This window comes from Muscardinus avellanarius (assembly GCF_963383645.1).
Source record: "Muscardinus avellanarius genome assembly, chromosome: 13".
Lineage (NCBI taxonomy): Eukaryota > Metazoa > Chordata > Mammalia > Rodentia > Gliridae > Muscardinus > Muscardinus avellanarius.
Window position 1 is genome coordinate 8,306,400 of NC_137799.1, and position 20,609 is coordinate 8,327,008.

Genomic DNA, 20,609 nt, shown 5'->3' on the forward strand with positions numbered 1-20,609 from the left:
CGGGCTGCAGGCTTCCCGGGCGGGAGCCCAGGGTTCCTGGGGTCATGTCCGTGTCTCTGAGGCCACAGGAATGGGGGCCGAGGCTGGGAGGGGTTGCGGAAGGGGACGGGAGGGCGGAAGCTTTCCTCCTCCTGGAATCGTGGAGGCAGGTGAAAGGTTGTGCCGATGATGTTATTGACACGGAGTAGGCTCGAGGCAAAGGGTGGTGGCATCGGAGGGGGCGTGAGTGGGGCGGGGCTGGTGCCGGAAGTGGCGGGAGCCGGGACAGACTGGAGGTGGGCGGCAGGTGCATTGGTGCGGGAGGAATGCCGCCGGGAGAGTTGGAGAGATGGAGGGCGAGGTTGGGGACTTGCAGGTGGGACCCTTAATGGGACTTGGGGTGGGGGGATTGGCAGGAGCCTGGGCGAATTCGTCTTCTGGCACGATTGGAGGCGGGATTGGCAGGAGGAGGGTGCGAATCCAGCCTGCCCTTGGCAGGCCTGGGGGCGCAGCCGCGGCGGGTAGTGTTAGCGACGGTGGGTTGGGGTGGGTGGACTGACCTGTGCTGGGAACTCGGCCTGACTCCCCCTCCTTTCCCCAGCCACCATGTTCAATCAGCAGCAGCAGCTCCAGCAGCAACAATTGCAGAGGGAATTGCAACAGCAACTGCAGCAGCAGCAGCTCCAGCAGCAGCAGCTCCAGCAGCAGCAGCAGTTGCTGCAACTCCAGCAGCTGCTCCAGCAGCCCCCACTGCAGGCCCCGTGTCCCATGGCCATCAGTAGGTGAGTCCCCCACGTCCGGGGGGAAGCCGGCTCAGGTCTGCCTCCCTCCCGGAGCCACGCTCTTGACTGCCCTGTCTCCCAGTCCGTCCTCCCAGGGGCAGCCTTGTTTGCATCCTAGAGGACCATCTACAATGATCCCAGATTGATGCCTGCCATTCCCAAGAGGACCCTCCATCCGTTATGCGGGGGCCTCAGGAGATGGGGGTCCCGAGAAGGAGGGAGGGCCTGACTGTCCCAATAACCCTCTGACACCCCCTCTCGATATTAGGGGCCTCCCGCAGCAGCAGCCCCAGCAGCAGCTTCTGAATCTGCAGGGCGCTCACTCGGCCTCCCTCCTCAGCGGCTCCATGCTCCAGAGAGCTTTGTTTTTGCAGCAATTGCAAGGTATGGTGACCGCCCCCCAGGTCCCCTGTGCACAGAGCCCCCCGCAGCCCATGGTACTGGGTCTCACCAAGTCCGCGCAGCTGTGGGTCAAACCCTTAGGGCCTTTCAAGCCCTGGAACCTCAGATCAAGACCCGAGGCTCCGGGTTTGAAAGGCCCTAAGGTGCCCAGCGAATGCCAGTTGTCTGGTCGCAGAGGTGTAGCGCTGGCTCTGTGGGCAGTGTTCCTCATACCTCAGAACCGAGAAGGGTCACATAGCACCAGCAGCGCCCAGCTAGACCAAGGCCTGGGCCTCCCGGCCACCAGGGCTCTGAGTGCATTGTTTCTGGCCTTGAGGGTTAAGCCTCTACCCTGGCCTCAGTTTCCCCATGTGGTGAGCAGTCTCCGCAGTTCCTCCCAAGATGCTGTTTCTCATTCTACTGAGAATCCTAAGGGAAGGTACAATCCTATTTTACAGATGAAAAAGCTGAGGCCTGCCTGTAATCCCAGTACTTGGGAGGCGGAGACAGGACGATCACAGATTTGAGGCCAGTCTCAATGACAGGCTCTCAGCAACTCAGCAAGACCCTGTTTCAAAAAAAAAAAAAAATTAAAAAGGGCTGGGGTTGTAGCTTAGAGGTAGAATGCCTCTGGGTTCAATGGGGTGCCACAAAAAAATTTCATAAAATTAAGCCAGGCGTGATGGCGCACACTTGTAATCCCAGCGTTCATGAGGCTGAGATGGGAGGATCATGGTTCACGGACAGCCTCAGCTACTTAGTGAGGTCCTTTGCAGCTTAGTGAGACCCCCAAAAATATCTTTGAGTCTCAAATTAAAGAATAAAAACTAGGGCAGGGGTTGTAGCTCAGAGGTCGAATGCCCCCGGTTCCATCCCCAGACCCGGAAAACAAAAAGAAACAACCTGATCCCAGAGAGGAGTCATGTGCCCAGGATCACCCTAGATGATGGGTCAGAATTAATTAGATGGCCATTACTCTTCAGTTCCGCCAGGGCGCTAGTGTGGATGGCCACGGACACTGACTTACACACTGTAGCTGGACAAAGGGACACAGGGACCCACTTGTATATGCATATTTTCCCTGCCCCTCCTTTCTTTTGTTTTCTCTTTCTTTCTTTCTTTCTTTCTTTCTTTCTTTCTTTCTTTCTTTCTTTCTTTCTTTCTTCGTGTTACTGGGGATGGGACCCAGAGGCATTCTACCCTTGAGCTACACCCCCAGTCCTATATTTTAGTCTTTTTATCTTTTGAAACAGGGTCTCACTGAGACAAAAGGCCTCGCTAAGCAGCTGAGGCTGTCCACGAACCGTGATCCTCCAACCGCGATCCTCAGGTCTCTGCCTCCCAAGTACCGGAATTACAAGCATGCGTCACCATGCCCGGCTTATTTTTATTTTTGTTTTTTTGGGTTTTTTTTGGTGGTACTGGGGTTCCTGGAAGCCCTTCTACCTCCGGGCTACACTCCCAGACCTCTTTTTACATTTTATATTTGGAAACAGGGTCTCCTAAGCCAGCGCGCACGGCTGGCTTCGAACCTGCGTGATCCTCCGGTCTCTGCCTCCCAAGCGCGGGGATTACAAGCGTGCGCCACCACGCCCGGCTTATTTTTATTTTTGAAACAGGGTCTTGCTAGGTTGATGAGAGTCTCATTACTTGTTGAGGCTGTCCTTGAACCTGTGATCCTCCTGTCTCAGCCTCCCAAGTACAGGCGTGCGCCACCACCATACCCGGGCTCCTTTTCTTTTTTGCAGCTCCTCTCCCATGCCAGGCAGGCACTCTCCTGCTGAGCCCTTTTCTCCCTTTTCTTTCGCATTTAAAAAGTCACACTTTGTCCTGTCTTGGTAGCACATGCCTGTAATCCCAGAATTTAGCAAGGCCTTCAGCAACTTAGTGAGACTCTTATTTCCAAATATAAAATAAAATAGGGCCGGGGGAATAGCTTGGAAGTAGAATGCCCCTGGGCTCAATCTCCAGTGGGGTTTGGGGGAGGGGGTTACACTCTTCAAAGTGAAAATAATTAGAGCATTTGCCCTTGGAAGAAACAAAAAAAAAAAAATATGAAGTAGAAATAATATGTTAAAAAATAGGGGATCACGTAGGAAACACAAATCGTCATCTCTCGACCGGCTCTCTTCCTGAAGAAAGCCATTAGCCAGGGTTTCGGTGTGTTTCTTCCCTTTTCTTTTTCTAGGTGCAAACATGGGGAATTGTGTCTGATTTTTATGACTGATGTAAGCAAGAGGCCGTGTCCCCGTCCCCCTTTCACTGAATAGAGTGGCATGATAAATTCACCATGGGATTTGACTCGCTTTCGTCAGGGGTTTTTGTGTGTGCGGTACTGAGGATGAATCCAGGCATCATTCTGCCTCTGAGTTACACTCTCAGCTTTATTTATTTATTTTGCAGGAACCCAGGGGCATTCTACCTCCGAGCTCCACCCCCAGCCCTATTTTTTATTCTTTATTTTGAAACAGGGTCTCACGGAGTTGCAAAGGGCCTCACTAAGTAGCTGAGGCTGGCCGCGAACCGCGATCCTTCTGTCTCAAGCTCTTGGTTTTTTTGTTTTTGAAATAGGATCTCCCTAGATTGCTGGAATCTGAAACTTGGGAAGCTGAGATAGGAAAATCGCAGGTTCAAGGGCAGCCTTAGCAATGTAGGGGGACCCTCAGCAATCTGGGAGAGCTTGTTTCAAAAGAAAAAAGAGCCGGGCGTGGTGGCTCACGCTTGTAATCCCCGCGCTTGGGAGGCGGAGACAGGAGGATCGCGCAGGTCCGAAGCCAGCTAAGCTGGCGTAAGAGACCCTGTTTCAGAAATACAAAATAGGTCTGGGAGTGTAGCCCAGAGGTAGAAGGGCTTCCAGGAACCCCAGTACCACCAAAAATTTAAAAAAAGAAAGAAGGGCTGGGGTATCACCTGGAAGTAGAATGCCTTTGGGTTCAATCCCCAGTACCAATAAATAAATAAGTAAACAGGTAAATATATAAATTTAAAATAATAAGTGTTTCACTGGAGGGATGGACCCTTGCTTACCTAAGGCTTCTCAGCTGTTCAGCTGTTGTTTTTCTTTGTTCTTTTTCTATTTTAAAAAACCCTGGGATGTATATGCTGGAGCCGGTTTTCTTAGAATAGATTTCTCAAAGTAGAATGACTGAACTGGGGGGCCGGGTGTCTTACGGCTTCTGATAAGTACTGCCAAATTGCTTTCCTAAAGGACTGGACCAGTTTGCAATGCCACCAGCCACGTACGACAGTGCGGGTCTCACCATGCCCACGGCAACACTGGGTATTATGTGCTTTTTTTTCATATATATATATATATATAAATGTACATGTAATTTACTAAGTCGGTTGGCAAAAAGAAACATGTCTATAATGTTTTTTTATTTATTTCCTGGAGTGCTAGTACAGTTGAACGTTTTTTGTCTTCGTCGTTCAAACATCTGTATTTTTGTATTTCATTTTGTGACTTGTCCATGTCCTTTGTCCGTGTTTCTTTGAGCATGTTCCATCTTCTGTCCTGTTTTTTATTTTTATCTTTTTTTAGAGCTGGCTGGCTCTGCACATGTTTGTACACGTATTCATTCTGAGTTCCTGTTCATACTCATAAAACACTGTGAGGCGAGCATTGTTAACGTAGCTGAGAGGGCTGAGGCTAAGGGAGAAGCGGTTTGTTCAAGGTCACAGAGCTTGTGCGGTGGAGTCTGGATTGGAACCCAGCAGCCACGCAGCGCTGACCCTTCACCCTTGTGCTTCCGGTCCCGGTAGCATTGGGCCGAGTTCCAACTGTCATTCATGCCTCAAACACTGCCCAGACTCTGGGTCTCGCCTGAGTCAGAGGAGACGCAGCTGGAAGTAGACAGGCGATATTTGCAGCTGGCCCAGGAGGGGTCTGGGAAGCCCTCCAGGAGGAGAGACACTAAAATGAGCTCTGCGGGCTGCGGGGAAGTTAGTGGAACAGAACAGCCTCTGGGAGGGAAGGGCATGTGCGAAGGCCCAGAGGCAGGGTGTTTGAAGGACTGAGCCGGGAGTGTGGCATGGGGCATGTTGGAGAGAAGGGCAAAAAAGGAGGCTGGGGACCTGGGCAGGGCCAGACCTGCATGGTGAGGAGGCTTTGTTCCTGAGCAGCAGGGAGCCTTGGAAGGGCTTGGGTAGGCAGAAGGACGAGGTCAGATGGTGGTTTTGGAAATATCACTCTGCAGTGTGAAAGCCAAGGCTGACATTCACTCACGCAAGGGATGAGGTTGGGAAGAGGTGGTAGGATTGGGGGGTGGCTGGGGGTGGGGGAGGGTAAGGAGGAGAGGTCAGGAGGAGCTTGGATCCTGGCTGGGGCCAGTGAGTAGATGACAGCGCCTGTCCTAGAGCCCTGGTCAGGCCATTCCTTTGCCGTGTCCCCATTTCCTTGTGGGCAGAGGTAATGGCGTCTGCGCAGGTGACGGCCAGGGTGATGGAACGTGTCTGTTAATGCGGTGCCTGGCTCGCGGTGGGCTTTCATAGAGGCAGCTGATGGGCTTTGGAGGAGGTGTCTTTGGAGTCCAGTGACCAGACTTGCTGGTTCTCTCTGCAGGCCCTGTTCTGGGTCCCTCACGTGCCCCAGGGGTCCCCTAAAGCATGCCTGAGGGCCGGGGGAGGGCTAGAATTGCTGGGCAGCTGAAGCCACTGACCAGGAGACATCAGGAAGGGAAAAGACAGCCCCCCTCTGCCCCCGCCTGGAGTCCTAAGCCTCCCTCAGCGCAGAGCTGTGTCTGCGGTGGGCTGGGAAGGGCCCCTGGAAGTTGCCCGGGATGCTCCTGTGGTGCGCGCGGCCTCCACCACCCAAGCAGGCCGTGACCCCGTTCTTCTCCGCTTCTTGCCCGCAGGCGGTCTCCGTGCCTACAACATGGCAACCCCGAGCCTCGCGGCCCCCAGCCTCACACCCCCCCAGCTGGCCACCCCGAACCTGCAGCAGTTCTTTCCCCAGGCCACTCGCCAGTCCCTGCTGGGCCCCCCTCCAGTTGGGGTCCCCCTTAACCCCTCCCAGCTCAACTCTTCGGGGCGAAACTCCCAGAAACAGACCCGGGCCCCCTCGTCCACTGTCCCCACTCACAAGGTGAGTGGAAGTACACAGGACCCCTGGGGTCTCAGCTCCTCCACTCAGGCGCGGGCTGCGGGACTCGTCACGCTCCTGGTGCCTCAGTGTCCGCGTCTGTAAAATGGAGAGACACACACCCTGCGGTGGCGCATGCCAGCCATTCATTAATTCATGCCAGTAATAACAGCACTTGGGAGGCCGAGACAGGAGGATCGCGGCTTCCAGGACAACCTCAGCAACTCAATGAGACCCTGTTTCAAAATACAGAATAAGCTGGGTGTGGTGGTGCACACCTGTAATCCCAGTACTTGGGAGGCTGAGACAGGAGAGTTACAAGTTCGAGGACAGCCTCGGCAAGTAGTAAGACTCTTACCTAGCAACCTAATGAGACCCCATTTCAAAATTAAAATAGGGCTAGGGGTGTAGCTTAGAGGTAGAATGCCCCTGGTTTCAATCTCCAGTACCACATGCACACTCACACACACATACACACACACACACACACACACACACACACACACACACACACACATTAAAAAGGGCTGTGGGTGTAGCTTGGGAGTTGAATACCCCTGGGTTCAATCTTCAGTACAAAAAATAAATAAAATAAAAGGTTCCCTTCATCTACTTTGGGAGGAAGTTGTCAAGAAGTCACCCTGTAGGCCCAGGAAGAGTCCCTGTGCCCCAGCCTGGATTTATGTAGCATGGTGCAACTAGATGGGACCCCCAAGACACAGCTCCTGGGGTGTTTGGGTCATCTATCCAGTGGTTATGGGGCCAGAGGTCCTCTGGGGACCGAGCAGCCTATTGGGGTACTTGCAAGGGTGAGTGGTAGGTGTCAAAAACGGATTCTGAAAGGAAGCAGGATTCTTCCTCTCAGACAATGCCTGTGGACGACAGGTCAGACCCCCCCGAGGGGTCTGACGAAGACACAGAGCCCCAAGTGGACACCCATGAAGGTAAGGGGTGCTGCAGGCCCTTCAGAGGGAACACCGAGTGAGGTGGGGGGGAGGGGTCAGCAGGTGACAGAGGGGGGCATCTCGGTGTGGGGACATCCAGGCCCCATCTCCCATGGCTTATACGCTTTTGACCTCCATTTTAGACCAGGATCTGCCCCCCAGCCCGGATGGCACTGCTGGAGAGAAACGCTCCGGGACGCCCGAGCCTGAGCCTGGTATGGTGTCCGATCCACCAGCCAAGAGGCAGAAGAGGTAACTGATGCGGGGATCAGGCTGGCCCGGGCGCTCTGTGCTCGTTCCTGCACAGGCAGGGGGAGGAGCAGGAAAGGCCTGGGCCTCTGGCTGGAAGAAGGTCAGACATATTTCTGCATCTGTGTGGGGGCTCTCCGCCAGACCCTGGGTGGCCAGGTTGGAGGACTGAGAATGTGCACCTGGGACCTCAAATAGGCAGGTTTACAGAGCTCGTGGACACATGGCGGCACATTTGGGAGGGGGTGTGAATAGTCTTTCCCAGTATATTTCATTGAAACAGACCCAGCAGGCCATGGAGTTTACCCAAATTATCCACTTGTAAGTGTAAACATGAGGTCGAAAACAGTCTGGCTGGGCGTGGTGGCGCACACTTGCAATCCCAGCATTTGGGAGGCTGAGACAGGAGGATCGCAGTTCTCAGACAGCCTCAGCTACTTAGTGAGGCCCTCTGCAACTCAGTGAGACCCTGTTTCAAATAAAGAATAAAAAGTAGGACTGAGAGTGTAGCTTGGAGGTAGAATGCTCCTCGGTTCCATCCCCAGTAATGCAAAAAACAAACAAACAAACAAAACAAAAAACTGGGTCTGGGCCTTTCTTGGAACCCCTGTGACTTCTTAGAAGACACAACTTATGCTGGGCATGATGGTGCACGCTTGTAATCCCAGTACTTGGAAGGCTGAGACAAGAGGATCACAGGTTTGCAGTCGGCCTCAGCAACCTTGTGAGACCCTCTGCAACTTAGCAAGACTCTGTTTCAAAATTAAAAAAATAAAATTGACTGGGAATGTAGCTCGGAGGTAGAATGTCCCTGAGTTCAATCCTCACTCAGTAACACACACTCACACTCACACACACAAAACAAAACGACATTTCTTTGGTGTTTTGACCCAAAGCTCAGAGGAGCCCACAGAGCAGGGGCCTCTTGGGCAGCCACAGGTGAAGGTCCAGCCACAGGCCCGGACGACAGCACCAAAGCAGACACAGACCCCGGAGCTGCTGCCCGAGCCACCAGAAGCCCGGGTGCTACCACAGTTCCAGCCACGGGTTCTGCAGATCCAGACCCACGTGCAGCCACAGACTCGGCCGCGGATGCCACCAGTGGGTACCCGGGTGCAGCCAAAGCTGCAGAAGCAGGCACAAACCCAGACCTCCCCCGAGCACGTGGTGCTGCAGCAGAAACAGCTGCAGCAACAAGACCAGCCACAGGCGTATCTGCAGGTTCACCCACAGGCACAGCTGCAGGAGCAGCTCCCAGAGCCGGCCCAGAGCCCGCCTCAGCCCCAGCCCCAGGGGTCCACACCGGAACCAGAGCAAGCCCCGGTTCCAGTCCAAGCCCCAGTTCTGGAGGCGCCTCCGGAAGCTGGGGGAGGTGAGTGAGGGTTGGCTTCCAGGGGTCTGGCAGTGGGACAGCTCTCTCCAGCCTTGACTGAGTGCCACCAAGGACTGCGCTGGGCCTGGAAGCCAGGTCTGGGGTCACCCGCACCTGGGACTTCTAGGTGCGGCTGTGGTCAGAGGAGACAGGCGGGGCCCTGGGAAGAACGGCACACCTCTTCTTTCAGGCACGGAGGAGGAGGCCTCGCCCGAGCCAGCAGGTGGCCAGGATGGCTCAGAAGCAAGCCAGGAGCCCACCGGTGGCCTCGATGTGGGAGAGTGCGAAAAAAGATCCAGAGAGATGCTGGGGGTGGGTAGAAGCAGAACGTGGCCACGCGAGCGCCCCAGGGCCTAGTAGCAGGATGGCCTCTGCCCCCAACCGCCCCTGGGTCCCTGGTCTCCCCGCCTGGCTGTGCGTAGACCAGGCCCGGCTTGACGGTGGTCCGTCTGCGTGAGACTTCATGCTTCACCTGCGTGTGCCTTTCTGGGTGCCAAGAGTCCCAGCTGCCCATCCCCAGGCAAGCCCCTTCCTTTCTTTAGGTCTCAGTTTCCCTTTGGGTTTGTTGTTTGAGAAGTACGGGTTGGACTGTAGAATTAGACCTAGCTAGGTGTGGTGGCGCATGCCTATAATCCCAGTACTTGGAAGGCTGAGATGGGCGGATTGCAGGTTCAAGGCCGGCCTCAACAACTTAGCAAGACCCACAGCAACTCAGTGAGACCTGCTCTCAAAAAAAAAAATAAATAAATAAAAAGGAGTGGGGTTTTAGCTTAGAGATAAAATGCTCCTGGGTTCCATCCCCAATACCAAAAAGAGAGAGAGAGACAGACAGACAGACCTGGGTTCAGATCCTGACTCCTGTGCTTTCCAGCCCTGTAAAATCAGTCACCTAATAGCCCACAGTTCCCTGCCTGTCCAGAGCTCTGAGGGAACAATACTTGGAGACATTTAGCACTGGGGCTGGCTTGCTAGGAGCACCCAGACAGCGGAAGCTCTGCTCCTGCTCCTGCTGTAGATGTGGGGCACCGGGGGCTCCCTGAAGGTCACCATCCTGCAGAGCAGCGACAGCCGGGCCTTCAACACCATTCCCCTCTTGCCTGGGCCCCGTCCTGGGGACTCCACCTCCGGCACCCCTGCAGCCGCCAGCACTTCCTCTAAGCAGACCCTCCAGTTCTTCTGCTACATCTGCAAGGCCAGTTGCGCCAGCCAGCAGGTACCCAAAGCCGGCCGGTGGGGAGGGCGGGAGGATGGAGAGGGTGGATTTGCCCGGCCCTTTCTGTGGCTGCCTGGATGGCTGTACTGGACCCAGCCCTCCCCTGCACAATGATGCATCTGCTTGGAAAGCGCTTCCTGGCCAGCCTGGAGGGCAGGTTTGTAGAGTCGGGCAGACCTGGCTCAAATCAGCCCTGACCAGCTCTGCAGGCTTTGGACAGTGAGTCTTGTTCCCAGAACCGTTTCCTCCTACATCAGTTGAGGCGACGCTGAGAGCCAGCCTCGCTGGGCAGTTCTGGGGATTCAAACACTTCACACTGAAGTCCTGTGCCCAGGCCGCAGCCAAGTGATGTGGCAGTAATAAAAGTGGGCTTAGGCCTATGCCTGTAGTACTAGACTGAGAAAGGAGGCTTGCATATTTTAGGCCAGCCTAAGCAACTTAGTGAGATCTCTGTTCAAAAAGATAAAAATAAGCTGGGCGTGGTGGCGCACGCTTGTAATCCCCGCGCTTGGGAGGCGGAGACAGAAGGATCACGCAGGTTCGAAGCCAGGCTTGCTGGCTTAAGAGACCCTGTTTCCAAATAAAAATATAAAAAATAGATGTCTGAGAGTATAACCCAGAGGTAGAAGGGTTTCCAGGAACCCCAGTGCCACCAAAAAAAAAAAAAAAAAAAGATAAAAATAACCCCAGGCGTGGTGGCACACTCTTGTAATTCCAGCATTTGGGAGGCTGAGACGAGGATCGTGGTTCATGGACAGCCTCAGCTACTTAGTAAGGCTCTTTGCAAATCAGTGAGACCCTGTTTCAAAATAAAAAATAAAAGCCGGGCGTGGTGGCGCACACTTGTGATCCCCGCGCTTGGGAGGCTGAGACAGGAGGATTGCACAGGTTTGAAGCCAGCCTCAGCTGGCTTAAGAGACCCTGTTTCCAAATAAAATATAAAATAGGTCTGGGACTGTAGCCCAGAGGTAGAAGGCCCCTAGGTTCCATTCCCAGTACCACCAAATAAAATAAAATAAAAATAAAACAAAGAATAAAAAATTGGGCTGGGGGGTGTAACCCAGAGGTAGAATGCCTCTGGGTTCCATCCCCAGTACTGCAAAAATAAATAAATAAATAAATAAATAAATAAATAAATAACAAATAAAGCTGGGCGTGGTGGCAAACACTTGTATCCCAGCATTTGGGGGCTGAGTCAGGAGGATCATGGTTCGCAGACAGCCTCAGCTACTTAGTGAAGTCATTTGCAACCTAGTGAGACCCTGTTTCAAAATAAAGAATAAAAAACCAGCATGGTGGTGCTCACTTGTTATACCAGCACTTGGGAGGCTGAGACAGGAGGATCACAGGTTTGCAGTCAGCCTCAGCTGCTTAGTGAGGCCCTCTGCAACTTATTGAGACCTTGTTTCAAAATAAACAATAAGCCGGGTGGGGTGGCACACAGGGTGGCACACTCTTGTAATCCCCGTGCTTGGGAGGCAGAGACAAGAGGATTGCACAGGTTCGAAGCCAGCCCCGCTGGTTTAAGAGACCCCATTTCCAAAGAAAAATATATTTTAAAAAATAGGTCTGGGAGTGTAACCCGGAGGTAGAAGGATTTCCAGGAACCCCAGTACCACCAATAAATAAATAAGTAAATAAAGAATAAGCTGGGAGGCCTGGTGGCACACCCTTGTAATCCCCACGCTTGGGAGGCAGAGACAGGAGTGCAGGTTCCAAGCCTGCCGCGTTGGCCCAGGAGACCCTGTTTCCAAATAGAAATATAAAAAATAGGTGTCTGGGAGTGTAGCCTGGAGGTACAAGGGTTTCCAGGAACCCTAGTACCACCAAAAAAAAAAAAAAAAAAAAAAAAGGAATTAAAAAATAGGGAAATAGGGCTGGAGGTGTAGCTTGGAGGTAGAATGTCCCTGGGTTCCATCCCCAGTAAAAAAAAAAAAAAAAAAAAAAAAGGTTGGGCTGGGGATATAGCTCAGAGGTAGAATACCCCTGGACCCCTTCCCTAGTACCATAAATAAACAAACAAACAAACAAATAAATAAATGACTAGAAGTAGAATGCCCCTCGACTCCTTCCTCGGTACCACAATAAATAAATAACTAGAGGTAGAATGCCCCTGTGTTTAATTGATGTGTATATGTATATATATATATATATATACATACATACTGGCCTTTGCTACCCTCAGTGGTAAGCATCTGTAATCCCAGCTACTTGGGAGGCTAAGGCAGGAGTTCAAGACCAGCCTGGGCGACATAGTGAGATGCCCCTCCATCTCAAAAAAATAGTACCTTTCATGGGTGTTATTATTTCATGGGTGCTCTTGCTGTTGGCACCCGTTTCTCCGAGCCTGCCCTCAGCGGAGCCGCGTACACCTGCGTTAGCCAGAGCTGCTCACATTTGAAGCCTAAGCGCAGTTTCTTGGGGACATAAGCGCTGGCTGGTGTACACTCTGTTTACACCATCTCTGCTCTGGCTGCGGGGCGATTATAAGAGAAGTGGCCTCACAGCGACGGCCAGGTGTCCGCGGAGCCCAGGTTGGAGCGGTCCAGTGTTCCGGGGCCGGTACGTCATCCCCTCCCTGGCCCCCTCGCACTGCAGGAGTTTCAGGACCACATGTCGGAGGCTCAGCACCAGCAGCGGCTCGGGGAGATCCAGCACACGAACCAAGCCTGCCTCCTGTCCCTGCTGCCTGTGCCCCGGGACGTCCTGGAGAGAGAGGCCGAGTGAGTGGGGCTGGGGGAGCCGCCAGCCGGTGGTGTTGGGGGTGGGCCTTCCCTGCCTTTGGGATAAGCCTGGCCTCCCAGAGGCCCTTGTTAACGCTCGGGCCTCAGTGTTCTTCATCTGTAAAATGGTCAGCTGAGGGCGGGTGATACAGGGGTTTGTCCCAGACTCCTGGGCTCCACCCGGGCAAGAGCAGTGCACGCAGCCTTGTGGACGTTGTGGCCCCGAGCCTGCTGACAGCCATGGGGCATCGCGGCCAGGGCAAGGTCGGCTCGCGGCCCAAAGCTGGAGCCTCCCCCGTCCCACCCTGCGTTATCAAGGGGCATGACAAGATTTCACTAAGGCCAGTAAGTGTCCTGAACCCCAGGAACCTGGTACCCCCACTATGTGGAGGATGTGCCCTTTTTTACAGTACTGGAGATTGAACCCAGAGGTGCTCTACCACTGAGCTATACCTCCAGTCCTTATTTTATTTTGAAACAGAATCTTGCTAAGTTGTCCTGGCTGGTATCAAATTTAAAATCCTCCTGCCTAGTAGCTGAGGTTATAGGCATGCACCACTTTTCCCAACTGCCTTTTTTAGTTAAAAAAGCACTTCTTTTGCTGGGTGTTATGGCACATGCTTGTAATCCCAGTACTTGGGAGGCTGAGACTGGAGGATTGTAGGTTCAAAGCTAACTTAAGCAACCTAGTAAGACTCTTAAGTGAGATCCTGTTTCTAAAAAAACTTTTTTTTGTGTGTGTGTAGTACTAAGGGTGGAACCCAGGGGCTTTTCTACCTCCGGGCTACACTCCCAGACCTATTTTATACTTTATTTAGAAACAGGGTCTAAGTTGCTGAGAGCCTCACTAAGTAGCTCAGGCTGGCTGGCTTTGAACCTGTGCGATCCTTCTGTCTCAGCCTCCCAAGCACGGGGATAACAAGCGTGCGCTGCCACGCCCGGCTTAAAAAAAATTTTTTTTTAAATAGGTCTAGAGCCGGGTGTGGCAGCGCACGCTTGTAATCCCCACGCTCCGCACGAGGCGGAAACAGGAGGATCACACTGGTTTGGAGCCAGCCTTGCTGGCTTGAGAGACCCTGTTTCCACATAAAAAAGTAAAAAATAGGTCTGGGAATGTAGCCTGTGGGAGTGTATCCCGGAGGTAGAAGGGCTTCCAGGAACCCCAGTACCACCAAAAAAAGAAAGAAAGAAAAAAAGGTCTGGAGGTGCAGCCTGGAGGTAGAAGGCCCCTGTACCTTCTACAGTAACACACACACACACACACACACACACACACACGCATTGACTTTTTTTTTTTTTTTTTTTTTTTGCAGTACTGGGGATTGAACCCAGGGGCATTCTACCTCTGATTACACCCCCAGCCCTAATGTTTAGCATTTATTTATTTATTTATTTATTTAGTGGTACTGAGGGTGGAACCCAGAGGCTTTCTACCTCTGGGCTATACTTCCAGACCTACTTTATATTTTATTTGGAAACAGGGTCTCACTAAGTTGCTGAGAGCCTCACTAAGTAGCTGAGGCTGGCTTCGAACCTGTGCGATCCTCCTGTCTCAGCCTCCCAAGCGCGGGGATTACAAGCATGCGCCACCACGCCCAGCTATTTTTTAGTCTTTATTTTGAAATAGGGTCTCACTAAGTTGCAGAGGACCTCACTAAATAGCTGAGGCTGGCTGTGAACCTGGGATCCTCCTGTCTCAGCCTCCCAAGGACTGGGATTACAAGCGTGATCCACCACGTACTGCTACTCTCTCTTTTTTTAACAGGGTCATTTTGTTTGGTTTTTGAGGTACTAGGGATTGAACCCAGTGTCATTCTCCCTCTAAGCTATCCCCCCCCCCCCCAGCCCTGAGTGATTTTTTATTGAAAACAGCCTCACTGAGTTGCTAGGGCTGGCTTCAGACTTGCGATCCTCCTGCCTCAGCCTCCCAAGCACTGAGATTACAAGCGTGCACCACCAGGCCCAGCTTGTATTTTGCTTTTCTTCAGCAAACTGCCTATGTGATGGATACGCTCTAGCTGGTATCAGGCAGCCTTCTTTGACATTTGTTTGCCTTTTGTTTTATTTGTTTGTTTGGGTGCTGGGGAGGGAACCCCGGGCCTCACACATGCGTGCCCTCTGCACTGAATTGCCAGCCCCTGAATTGTGTTACATTCCTGGAGCGCTCTGGGAGAGCCGCTGTGTTCCCGCCAGAGCATACAGTTCCCTGGTTGTTCTGTCGTCCAGGGATCCTCCTCCAAAACGCTGGTGCAACACCTGCCAGGTCTACTACGTGGGGGACCTAATCCAGCACCGCAGGACTCAGGATCACAAGGTAGGCGCCCGCGCATGCGGGCCCCAGCGAGGGGTGGGGTGGGAAGTTAGCATCTGTGTCCAGGGGCCATCATGTCGCAGCTTCTGACAAGCCCACCACATTTTTTCCTCTTTGTGCTTTGACCTGGTGCCAGGTCATGCCGCCATTCAGCCACGGGGCTCCCCTGCCCTGTTGCCAAATGCCAAATGCCATAGTCGGTGACCCAGGTGTGCTTTTACCCGACCCGTTGTAGGGCACGACAGGCAGGCTTAGTCCAGGCGGGGGCCCACAGGAGGGAGGCGCCGTCGGGCCGCCAGTCAGGAAGCTGGCACCGGGGGACACTGCCTGCCACCCATGTGGCCCGCTTTTCCCCAGATCGCAAAACAGTCCCTGCGGCCCTTCTGCACTGCTTGCAACCGCTTCTTCAAGACGCCCCGCAAGTTTGTAGAGCACGTGAAGTCTCAGGAGCACAAGGACAAGGTCAAGGAGGTAGCCACGGCCACCCAGAGCACACGGGGACAGAGCCTGGGCCGAGGCCCCAGGCAGGGCCAGGTCTATCCCGGCCTACCTGGGAGTGGGTCTGGAGGGACTGGGACAAGCGTGTGCCCTCACCTCAGCCCCTCGCCTGCTCCCCGGGCAGCTGAAAACACTTGAGAAGGAGGTGCCTGGACAAGACGAGGACCACTTCATCACCGTGGACGCCGTGGGCTGCTTCGAGGGTGACGAAGGCGAGGAGGACGAGGAGGATGAGGAGATTGAGGTCGAGGAGGAGTTCTGCAAACAGGTGCTTACGGGTGGGCGGTGCGGGTGGAGCTGGAGGCAGAACTGTGAGCCCAGCAGGGCGCGAGCCTCCTCCAGGGGCCCAGCACTGCGCTGGCGTCTGCGGGCACGGATGCACACTATATATTTATTGCTCATAAGAACTGAGTCATGTTGATTATGTAAATGTGCGGCAGGATGAGGGTCGAGTAGCAGGTGTGACGTGTGCGAGAGTGTGGAGGGCTGCCTGAGCTTTCTTTTTTTTTTTTTTTTGGTGGTACTGGGGATGGAACCCAGGGGCCTTCTACCTCTGGGAAACACTCCCAGACCTATTTTATATTTTTATTTGAAAACAGGGTCTCTTAAGCCAGCGTGGCTGGCTTCGAACCTGCGTGATCCTCCTGTCTCAGCCTCCCAAGCGCGGGGATTATAAGCGTGCGCCACCACGCCCGACGGCTGCCTGAGCTTTCGACCTGAGTGGGGGAAGGGAAAGGGTGTCCTAAACTCAGGAACAGTGTTAGGGGGCAGAAAAGATGGGCCGCGTGGTGTGCAGGGGCAAAGCCAGCGGGCCCTGATGGTATTAACAGCCACACTTCCTGTATTCAAGGCATGTATCACACTCTGGCCCGGCAGAATTTCATCAGAGCTGCTGGGTGTGATGGCGCACACTTGTAATCTCAGTACTTGGGAGGCTGAGACAGGAGGATCGCAGGTTTGTAGCCAGCCTCAACTACTTAGTGAGGATATCCGTAACTTAGTGAGACTCTGTTTCAAAATAAAGAATAAAGCCAGGCGTGGTGGCGCACGCTTATAATCCCAGCATTTGGGAGACTGAGACAGGAGGATTGCAGTTCGCAGACGGCCTCAGCTAGTTAGTGAGGCTATTTGCAACCCACTGAGACTGTTTGAAGAATAAAAAAAGAAAAAAATAGGGCTGGAGGTGTAGCTTGAATGCCTCTGGGTTACATACTCAGTGCCACACACAAAATAAAATGAATAAAATAATAATAAAAAAAAAATAGCCAGGTGTGTTGGTGCATGCTTGTAGTCTAGCATTCAGGAGGCTGAGATAAGAGAATTATGGTTCTGGCCAGCCTCAGCTACTTAGTGAGGTCCTTTGCAACTTAGTGAGACCTTGTTTCAAAAATAAATAAATAAACAAACTGGTGTGGTGACACAGGCTTGTAATCCCAGTATTTAGGAGGCTGAGACAGGAGGATCATGGTTCGTGGGCAACCTCAGCTACTTAGTGAGGCTCTTTGCAACTCAGTGAGACCTTGTTTTAAAATAAAGAAGAAGCCGGGCGTGGTGGCGCACGCTTGTAATCCCCGCGCTTGGGAGGCAGAGACAGGAGGATCGCGCAGGTTCGAAGCCAGCCGCGCGCGCTGGCATGGGAGACCCTGTTTCCAAATAAAAATATAAAAATAGGTCTGGGAGTGTAGCCCGGAAGTAGAAGGGCTTCCAGGAACCCCAGTACCACCAAAAATAATAATAATAATAATAAATAAATAAATAAATAAATAAAGAAGAAAAGATAGGAGCCGGGCGTGGTGGCGCACGCTTGTAATCCCCGCGCTTGGGAGGCAGAGACAGGAGGATCGCGCAGGTTTGAAGCCAGCCGCGCGCGCTGGTTTAGGAGACCCTGTTTCCAAATAAAAATATAAAAATAGGTCTGGGAGTGTAGCCCGGAAGTAGAAGGGCTTCCAGGAACCCCAGTACCACCAAAAATAATAATAATAATAATAATAATAATAATAATAATAATAATAAATAAATAAAGAAGAAAAGATAGGAGCCGGGCGTGGTGACGCACACTTGTAATCCCAGCATTCAGGAGGCGGAGATTGGAGGATCTTGGTTCGCAGACAGCCTTAGCTACTTATAAGTGAGGCCCTTCATAACTCAGTGAGACCCTGTTTCAAAAATTTAAAAGACTAATAAAAAGGACTGGGGGAGTGTAGCTTGGAGGTAGACTGCTGCTGGGTTCAATCCCCAGTACTGCAAAAAAAAAAAAAAAAAAAAAAAAAGGAATTTCATGAGTCTTGAGCGACCCAGCCTCCAGAGGGTCTTGGATTCTTTGCGGTTTAACACATGTTCCCAGGCACCTGTTCTGGGCCGGGCCCTGGTGCTGGACACAGGGCCACGCGAGGATCGAAGCCAGACACAGAAGTTGCCCCATTTCAGCCCAGGTGGTCCTAGGAGCAGCTCAGCGGTGCTGGTTGTGGAAGCCACGGCTGCTGGGCGGGGTGAGGGCACTGCTAGGCACAGAGGGGCCGACGTGGCTGAAAGTATGCCAGTCTCTTCTGAAAGGGGCTCACGTCTAACAGGGGAGATGAGGGGGTCTTTGATCCTCTGACACCACACCCCAGGTCAGAGCTGGCAGGGCATCCTGGGGAAGAGTCTGGACTCTGGCTTGAGCCCCCCAGGGTCCACTGCTTGGCCCCTCCACAAACCAGCTGAGCGCCCCGGGTGAGTTAATGCCCCGGGGCCCGGGTTTCTTGGTCTGTAAAGCACAGGTAGCCAGAGCGCTGTGTGAGTTGTCCACGAGACGGCACTCATGTCGTGTTAAGTTGGGGCACACTTGGCATGGATTATAGCCACCGGGGCAGGGGGCTGCCGGAGCTGGGCCTGGAAAGCAGAGGTCGGGAAGGCCAGAAGCAGTGTGGGCCAAGGCTTGGCAGATGTCACCCACGACCACCTGCAGATCAAGGGCACAGTGCATTCGAGAACACGGGTGGACTCCAGGGCCCTGCCTGCCTCTGCGAGGGGCCCAGGATGCCAGACCTGAGGCCCACCCACACCTGCTTGTCTCCAGGTGAGTTCCAGAGATATATCCATAGAGAAGTTGAAGGACTCAGAGACCTACAACCCCAACACTGCGTACGGTAAGCCCCCAGGCCCGACCCCGCGTGGTCCAGGCAGCCCGGGCCCTGGTCCTGCATGCCGCTCCGTGTCCCCTGGCCCTGTGCCCTTTACCTTCCACCTGGAGGGTGGAGGAGCACATGGGCCCCAGAGAGGGCGGGACACCTAGCTGGGACAGAGTGAGGACACAGAGCCGGCCCTCTCTGTCCCTTAGGCGTGGACTTCCTGGTGCCCGTGACGGGCTATGTCTGCCGCATCTGCCACAAGTTTTACCACAGGAACCCCGGGGTGCAGCTCTCCCACTGCAAGACCTTGGCCCACTTCGAGAACCTGCAGGTGAGCTGGCCATCCTTCCCGCCCTGCCCTGCTCTGCCCAGGGCCCCCGGCTCTGTCTGAGCTCATGGGGATGGCCAGAGGCCCTGTCCCATCCCTGCGACTAGGAGGGGGCTGGGATCTATTACTGTTCTGAGAGCCAGGTCATAGCCCCAGATCCCTGGCCCAGGGAGGGTGAGAACATCACACAGAGTCACATAGACACCAATGCTGTCTTGGCTGGGGTTGGGGAAACGGCCTCCGGCTGGAAGCACCCCAGGTAGGGAGGACCTGACCTCATGCGTACCTTCTATATCTAGAAATTCAAAGCAGCCAAGAACCCCAACCCCACTACCCGGCCCGTGAGCCCCACGACCCGGCCTGGGAGCCGCCGCTGCGCCGTCAACGCCAGGAACGCTCTGACCGCGCTCTTCTCCTCCAGCGGCTCCATCAGCCGCCTGTCCGCCCAGCCCAGCACCCAGGACAAAGCCAAAGCCCTCAGCAAGGTGACACCCCAGCCACCTGCTGCTCGGCGCTCGACCCGCCTTAAAACCTGATATCTGCCTCCAGATCTGCTCATGGGTTTTAGGAGTCTGTGTGGAAACTGACATGTTCACTGTTTTTACTCAAAATCCAATAAACTTAAATTTTTTTAGCTGTACAGTCCCTGCCAGCACTTGTGTCTGGGTAGACAGGGGCAGGGGGCACCCCAGGCAGCTTTGAGCCAGCGCCCAGTCTCTCCTCTCTGGGTACAATGTAGTGGCAGAATTGGAAGGCCAAATTTCCTCACAAGGCACCTCTCTGAGCCTGATTTTCCCCCTTAATAATATAGCAGGGCTAGGAAACTACCTTCAAGAAGGACCTTAGTAAAGCCGGGTATGGTGTGCATGCCTGTAATTCCAGTACTCGGGAGGCTGGGACGGAAAGATTGCAGGTTCAAGGACAGCCTCAGCAAGTAGTGAGATTCTCATCAACCTAGGGAGACCCTGTCCCAAGATTCTAACAAGCCGGGCGTGGTGGCGCACGCTTGTAATCCCCGCGCTCAGGAGACGGAGACAGGAGGATCGTGCAGGTTGGAAGCCAGCCACGCTGGTTTAAGACATCCTGTTTCCAAATAAAAATATAAAAAATAGGTCTGGGAGTGTGGGAGTGTAGCTCGGAGGGAGAAGGGTTTCCAGGAACCCCAGTACCACCAAAAAAAAAAAAAAAGAAAGAAAGAATTAAGGAAGTTGCCGAGCATGGTGGTACATGTTTGTAATCCCAGCATTTGGGAGGCTGAGACAGGAGGATTGTGCAGGTTCGAAGCCAGCCTCAGCTACTTAGTGAGGCCCTCTGCAACTCAGTGAGACCCTATTTCAAAATAAAGAATAAATAGGGCGGGGGGGGGGGTGTAGCTCAGAGGTAGAATGCCCTGGGTTCCATCCCCAGTACTGCAAAAAAAAAAAAAGATACTAATAAAATAGGGGCTGGGGGGTATAGATCAGAGGTAGAATGCCCCTGGGCTTAATCCCCAGTACCCCAACAAATAAATAAATAAATAAATAGGGCTGGGGGTGTGGCTCGGAGGTAGAACACACCTAGTACCAAAAACATAAAAATAAGACAAGGAGAGAAAGATCTTCGTTAATCTTCACAGTGACCTTAGGAGGCGTCACTGCCT

The 20,609-nt window shown here is 53.3% G+C and overlaps 1 protein-coding gene across 1 annotated transcript; it reads left to right on the forward strand.

Annotated features, from left to right (window-relative positions):
* Positions 1–585: 585 nt before the first annotated feature.
* On the forward strand, positions 586–19,506 carry CIZ1 (CDKN1A interacting zinc finger protein 1; the record flags this gene model as incomplete). The annotated part of the gene is made up of 16 exons (XM_080708878.1): positions 586–761; positions 1,030–1,145; positions 4,351–4,422; positions 5,996–6,225; positions 7,073–7,166; positions 7,310–7,418; positions 8,312–8,787; positions 8,978–9,099; positions 9,803–10,000; positions 12,599–12,723; positions 14,950–15,037; positions 15,392–15,505; positions 15,657–15,800; positions 18,591–18,660; positions 18,852–18,973; positions 19,270–19,506. 16 exons carry the CDS (start codon positions 586–588, stop codon positions 19,504–19,506), a joined length of 2,493 nt encoding a protein of 830 aa, XP_080565004.1.
* Between the last annotated feature and the right edge of the window lie 1,103 nt (positions 19,507–20,609).